At 43.6% G+C, this 7,337-nt stretch overlaps 1 protein-coding gene across 1 annotated transcript; it reads right to left on the bottom strand.

Moving 5' to 3' along the window:
- Positions 1-3,351: 3,351 nt before the first annotated feature.
- Positions 3,352-5,610, bottom strand: KBTBD7 (kelch repeat and BTB domain containing 7). The gene has a single exon (XM_018560481.1). The coding sequence runs from the start codon at positions 5,553-5,555 to the stop codon at positions 3,636-3,638; it is 1,920 nt and encodes a 639-aa protein (XP_018415983.1). The 5' UTR covers positions 5,556-5,610; the 3' UTR covers positions 3,352-3,635.
- Between the last annotated feature and the right edge of the window lie 1,727 nt (positions 5,611-7,337).

The following is a 7,337-nucleotide window of genomic DNA, read 5'->3' as shown; positions in this document are numbered from 1 at the left end:
CAGTAATTATGACTTACAGGAGATAACACATATATCCAGGTTTCTGTAGGTTAACTTCACCTGTGCATTCATTCTGTCAAGGAGGTCACACAAGAAACAGCACCAGATCCTGACCAGACTTCTACCTATTGCAAGCCCCAAGCTGACAACCTGAATGATGCATTTTGTTTTCAGGAAAATCACTGACATGAAAAACACCTGCACTGACATCAGTCATATATCACCACAGCAGAAAACAGAACAAAAGGACCCTATTTACTGGAGTCCTCTAAAACTGCAAGAATCCAATGGCCAATGGCCCACCAGACACCGCCTATAACTAAAACAAATGAATGGGCCGAGTAGCCCTCTAGGACGTTTGTATGGATAAAGCCTTAGTGGCATAGCCCATCCAAAACTAAATACTTTCATTATGAAAGGCTGGTATTGAGCTGAATCACCACTTGACATGTTATAACTTCTAGGGACTACATCAGAAAGATCTCCTGTTTGAAGGTCTCAGTTCTGTTATCCCTCGCCATCGAGCTGTATACTATACAATGTCAATTGTATAGAGAGTAAGAACCCCTCACAACCCCATCTTGTTGGATTGGCGGACTATTCACACTTTGCATGTTTTTGCCATAAGTGTTTTCCTTTCAATGAAATCAATGAATACAAAACCAAACTTGTGTAATAACATGTTTTAACGTGTTGCAATATATGTGAACACTCCAATGGAAAACATATCTGGCAAAAATGGAAGTGTGAATGGGCCCTCCATATGAAAACCTGACCCATTAGTAGTTCATACGCGATTCTGCCTGGTAACATTACCTGAATGTGGGTAGATTTATTAGAATGTACAACTGCTCACCTGGAGACCAGCCATAAGGAAATCTCTGGACACTAATAATCTAACAAATCAAAAGAGACACGCTAAACTATTTAGAGAAAAATCAAATTGTCTGCTTCAGCCCATACAAAGGAACCTTTACTTACAGAGTAAAGGTTAAAGTGCACCTGTGTCCAAACTAGGTACGTAACATTTTTTACATATTAACATTTATTTTTAGATACCTTTAAAAACAAGCCATTACTGACCTCTAGCTGTATGCACTGTGGAGTAATACATTGATCAATCAAGTTTAGTGCAGAAGCACTGCAGTCTGGTTTCAGGTCGGATTTCTAACAGCTTACAGTACCAGGCAGGCAGACTGACATTTCTGCTGCATAACAGAATAAGAGAGGAGCTGGCATTTCAATTCTTCTGTTGTGAACTTTGAAGATTAATTTCTTTGCGATGTCTGCATCTACATAGGTCAGTGAGGGCATAAGAATATGGTCTAAAGTCTGGGTATAGGTGCACTTTGAACAGAATTAGGCAACTAAACCGCACAGGTGAAGCAAGGAAAGAAAGATGGCAACGTACAAAACTACATTAAGAAGTTTTTAACATAGCAACAGCCTCATGATATCGGAGAAATCACAGACAGAAGATAAGCACGGCTCTCATCCTTTCCTCTCACTTTACCACAAGGTAGTCCTTGTAAGAAGTCATCCACTAATTCATGCAGAAAACAATACATTTCTGCACGTCTCTTCCATCTTTTATCCAGTTGCACAAGAATGTAATAAAGTAGAGACGGTAGTTGACAAGAACAAATCTGCAGTAGGCCATTCTGTGGTGATGTCTGAAGGCCTGAAAATTGTGACTCAAAATAATCATGTGATGGTAGGCACACATATGGAGTACTATTTACAATGTTATATTATGCTATCACAAAGAGAAATTGTTACCAAAACCTTTGGCAGCGTTTATCTACTCGCTTTGGAGTATTAAAGGCACTGCAAGTGGTTTTTGTTGTCATTACAAAGTCAATGTTCTGCATTCACTTCTGGTTTAACATTGCAGGGTTTGTCCATCCAAAACTAAATGAGCGGCAATACCCACATGCTTTTTAAATATTTCAGGGACATAACTGGCAGGAGCTCTGCTAGTGACTTTTTTTTTTTTTTTTAAGGGCCCATTCACAACTGATCCGTTGCATTGATATCCATTTTTCAAGAGATGCTAACAGAAGGGCACTGAAAAATTAATGGCTGTGAATGTTAGTTCACACCGTTCCGTTGCATGAAAAAAAAAAAAAGTAGAACACGCACTACTTTTTTCAGCACAAAGTAACACAACAGATCTGGTGTGAACGACCCTAATTCACAATCATTCATTTTTTAGTGCCCTTCCGTTAGCATCTGTTGAAAAACGGATTGAAGGCAAGGAATCGGAAGGAAATCAAAAGGTACAATTGAAAGTCAGTGTACCCTCCATTAACTTGCGATTGCCTTCCGGTTTTGGTGTGAATGCACCATTTAGGACCACCACCTAAATAGATCTCATTTATGTTTGATTTTACATTTTATGTCATGAAAACTCAATAGGACGTGGCCTACAAGCAGATACCTTGCACATGATGACCCTGAGAAAAAAAAAAAAAAAGAAGGCATGTCTGACCAGCACAGTCCAACCATAACTAAATAGGAGATCTGGGCATGCTCACCCTTTAAAGTGACATTAAACCCTCAGATTTTTTTACATAAACCAATACTGTAATGTGTGCCTTACTGTAATCCATGTTTGTTTCCCTTCTCTTTGCTGCTCTTCCTTTTAAATCCTCATGTCTTCTCATGCTGGGGGAGAACTTCCCTTTTCAGCTCAGGGCCACTTCCTGTAGTGCTGGCTCAGGTTACAAGTCTATAGAAACTAATACACAGACACAGTGTATCCATTCCTGAGACAAGGCAGTCTGCTGCAAAACAGAAGTTCTACAGAGCATGAGAACAGATACAGATTTAAAAGGAAGAGCAGCAAAGAGAAGGGAAACTACCATGGATTACAGCAAGGCGCACATTACAGTATTGTTTTATGTTAAAAAATCTGAGGGTTTAATGTCACTTTAAGTAGATGAGTGCATAAAGAAAAAAATAGGATTACCGAGAATCTGGAGCACGCGTCAGCTGAAAGACTTTATAAATCATTCATTATTAATAAAAAGGTCCCTAGATTTTGCAGCTTTGTTAAACTGCACTAGACACATAAAAAATGTATAGATTACAAAAAAGTTTTGTTTTGGTAGTTGTTGGAGGCCATATTAGCCACAACATTTACGATTCTGTCAATCCTTTTTATTGCTATAAAGTTGCAGAACAAATTGTGCTCCCCCTTTCCCTCCCACAAAGAAATGAATCTTAACATTGTTCATCTCAAAAGGTTGAAAAAAATAAAAATAAGAACTACCTAAAAATACTTAAGCAAAAAAAACATATTCAATGTCCTGAAGTGCCGAAACAAACATGACCAAGATTATTAATAATAATTTTTAAAAAACAAAACATTTTTTGGTCAAACAAAATTTCTAACCTAGAAAAAAAAAAAAAACTTGTCACAGTGCCATGTTTAATGAAGGAAGCAAAGAAATACACAAAACACAGGGCACCCAGAGGTTGATGAAGACTTTGAGGAAGTGTTACAAGTTAACAGTACATTTCAAGTAATGCAGAATCTCAGCATGTTACTTCAGGTGCCAATCCTTTAATTCATCGAAATGTAGGAGCCTCTGATAGGAAACAAATATAAATATTGCTTCTTCGATTTGGGATTAGAAAGAGTCATCGATATAAATCCGTGGTGGCCTTACCACTGCCACCCTTGGCCACTCATCCTCTGAAAACGAGCTGAGGCTGTCTGATTCAGAATCCAGCTCGCTAAAGCCATCCATCCAATCAGTACTCGACTCACTGCGTACATCTTCCTCCTCAGTGATGAAGCTTTGCCCTGGCTCCAGGCAAGACGGGTACACACGGGCAGAAAGGGAAATAAAACCCGTGTCAAAATGCAGAAGACCTAACATGGTGCCAATGTTCACCCAACGATCATTAGTCACGTCATACTCATGAACAGTCACGCGGTTTTTCTTCCACTGGACAATAGTAGTAGTGATAAGTAGAAGTTTTGTACCATGTCGTACAATCTGGTAATTGTTTGTGTTGCCTTCGGCAGGTATTGGGCTGATCCGTCGCCACTCTCCCCTGGCTGGATTGTAGGCCTTCACCATAGGAATGTCACAGATGCAGTAGATTTCATCATTGAAGACACAGGCTTCCTGGAAGTCACATCGCTTTAGAGAGGCACAGTTCAGCCACTGGTTACAAGAAGGGTCATAGCACAACATTCTTTTATTACTGATAGCATACAAATGGTCATTACAAGTCACCAGTTCAAAGGCGTAAAAAGAATGAGGCACTGGAGCAACCAGGGCCCACTGATTCCTCTGCACGCTGTAGCACTCTACATCTTTGATCTTGGCACCAGTAGATGGGTCACGTCCACCTACAATATAGACGTAGCCATTAAGGTAAGCCACGTCCATGCCTTCTCTGCACAACAGTCTTTCAGCTAGGAGTTGCCAGCTGTTCTGAACAGGGCTATAGACCCATAACTGCTTCATAGGTTGAGTAGCCAAGTACAAGTCATTCTCTGGAGAAACACATACAGCAGATGAAGTCACTGCTTTGCCATGTGTTAAGTTGGTAAGTGGAGAAGGCATGGTGTAAATGTCACCTGAATAAGGGTCGTAGCACAAGAAGGGCTCCTTACGGTGACCAAAGAAAATGACCATCTCCTTGGCAATCATGCCAATTCTGCGGAGTGGGCTACTCTCCTGACAAGGCAGCACACAGGTGGCATGTTTATCCTCTTTGCCTGGTAGTACTAAATCCAGATACTGCAAACAATGCTTGCGCACCAATGGCTTGGATCGAAGGTTTTCTAGGTAGACCTGGTCTTTATCTGTAAAATGCTGCCAGCGGACACAGGCCAGGACCTCCTGACACCAATCGGCCACCTCCTTCGAATTGGCTTCCAGCCAGCGCACGGCAGCACTGCACACCACTCTCTCGCTGCCAACATCCAGGCTGTCCATGCTCAGTACCGCTTTGAGCTGTGCCAAACTCAGCTCACAAAGTTCGTCGCCAACGGCAAGCTGCTCAAAATGGCGGGCCATGAAGGCAAGGGAGCGCAACCTAAGTTCAGGGTGATCAAAGGCATCGGCGAAACGGAGGATGCTGGCACAGTTGTGGAGGTCAAGGCGGCGGGCGAGGTAGTTTGCGCATGCTTGCCGTACATACTCCAGCTGCAGCATATCGGCAGCGGCGTAGAGGCGCTGCACATTCGCCTCGGTCACTGTCACTTTGCCTGTGTAGCAGTATTCGATGATCAGGGCCATGGACTCTGGACTCACATCATGCAGGGTTACCTCCTGCTGCTTGCTCTCATACAGGCCCCCTGTGAACATGCTCTTGAAGTACGGGCAGGCCGCCGACAGTACATTGCGGTTACAGCTGAAGCTACGGCTGCTCTCCGGCTCTTCCGGGCCTCCTCCCAGCACACGGAGTGTGACATCGCACAGCAGCTGCGAGTCATAGAACGATTTCAGCTGCGCCAGAAGTGACGAGGCGTGACCCGCGTCCTCCAAAACCTCCGGACCGGAGAAGAAGCTCGACACCCCCAAACCAGACATGACACCGACAGCTGCACTGCCAGCACTTCCTTCCTGCCGATCACGCCGTGACGTCATCGCGCAGGTCACATGGCGCGTGCACGGGATAGAGCCGGTGACGTTGGTTCACGTATGGAGTGAGTTGTGGGAACGCTTCACATACAGGGCTGTCTGAGAGGATAGGAAGCTCTCCATACAGACATATAGCAGCTCTCACAGACTGTTCCTTCAAATCCGTCAGGCATGGAAATGTTTAGGTTTTATTTCGAAAATGCTACTTGCTTAGTTGTTTTACTGACCCCCTGGCTTCAATACATCATTCCACTGCTCAGGAACCAACATGCATATGGAGGAGGGGAGATCAAATCTGCAGCAGTTGCCTATAGTAACCAATCAGCTTTTATCTTCAGTCTGTTCAGTTAAGGTTTGAAAATGAAAGCTAGAAGTTGATTGGTTGCTATGGGCAGCTGCCCCAGATTTGATCAATTTCCCTTCAAAGACTTTTGATTGTTCACTGTCTTTCCTTTTCTGCGTCTATGTCGCTGGTCGGTGATTTCAGATAATGAAAGTAAAATATGCAGGAAATCAGTATTCTAGGTGACCAGCAACAACAGCACATATATTGGTGTCAGCAAGTTTACTTTCAAGATGCTGAAATTCAGGGTTGTCATACTTCTGCTGCCTGAAGTACTCAAGCTGGATTTGCAGTTTTGCTTGGCCTGTTGAAATGAATGAGAACGCATGATAAGACACACTTTGACAGCCAATAAAATGCGTTGCAGCACACGTTGAAGACACATGGCAATATGATGTTTAATGTGCTTCCATTGATTTCAATGCAAGACGCATCAGGGTAAAAATGTATAGATGTGAATCCAGCCATAGCTTCTGCAACCTGGGGCAGGTATGTGGGGTAGGATTGCACAGACTGCATAGTCCAACAGCAGTGGGCAGAGTCAGACGCGTGATTTTGGAGCAGCGATTAAAACACTAAAGTCAGTGATAACCAGCCATTTGTAGCTAGTGACTTCATTGCTGCAGTCGCTGGTGATTTGTCACTTATGCTGCGTTCACATCTTTGCGATGTGGGAGCATGTGTCTTGTCGTGTGCGATCTCGCATTGCATGGTGCAACGTTAGGTACAGCGCTTCCTGCACTTCATGGTGGTTGAACACCACTCAGCCTATCTTAAGCTTCATGAATTTTCAGCAGGATGCCTGCCCCAGTTTTGGCCCTTGTCTGCCAAAGGGAAATCCCCATCATCGGTTACATGGATAACCTGCTCTTGAGAGAATAGAGGACGTAGGATCTGGAGTTATTTTACTCTGCAAATGTTGGAGTTTGATTGGGTTCTGAATCTGAGCAGCCCCCCCTTAACCCTGACATGTCACTTGGAGTATCTGGGCCTCAGTATGCATACCTCATGAGCAAGAGTGTTACTGCCTTATGAGAAACTGTTAAAACTGCAATCTCAGAGTTATGAGTTCCGTAGCCAACCTCAGGCCTCTCTAAGGTCCTGCATAAGGGTGCTCGGGTTCATGGCATCCTCCTTCAAGGCAGTGCTGTTTGCTCATTTCACATGAGAGGTGTGCAATGGACCATCCTTTCAGCGTGGGACGGGTCCCCTCTGCCTTTAGGCAGGGAGATTAGGCTGCATCCTCAGGTCAGGATATCACTGTCATGATGGCTTCTCTCTCCAGCATTATGATTCTGCAGGTCCTACATTCCTATGTTAGGAGGTAGTGAGCATGTATGCCTTCAGGGCTGTATACTTTACACCCCTATTCTCGGAATTAGGAGACG

This window comes from Nanorana parkeri, unplaced genomic scaffold, assembly GCF_000935625.1.
Source record: "Nanorana parkeri isolate BGI_ZX_2015 unplaced genomic scaffold, ASM93562v1 scaffold457, whole genome shotgun sequence".
Lineage (NCBI taxonomy): Eukaryota > Metazoa > Chordata > Amphibia > Anura > Dicroglossidae > Nanorana > Nanorana parkeri.
This window is presented reverse-complemented; position numbering and strand designations above follow the sequence as displayed.

Coding starts and splice junctions, on each gene's coding strand:
- KBTBD7 (XM_018560481.1), bottom strand. CDS start 5,555: ATGTCTGGTTTGGGGGTGTCGAGCTTCTTCTCCGGTCCGGAGGTTTTG.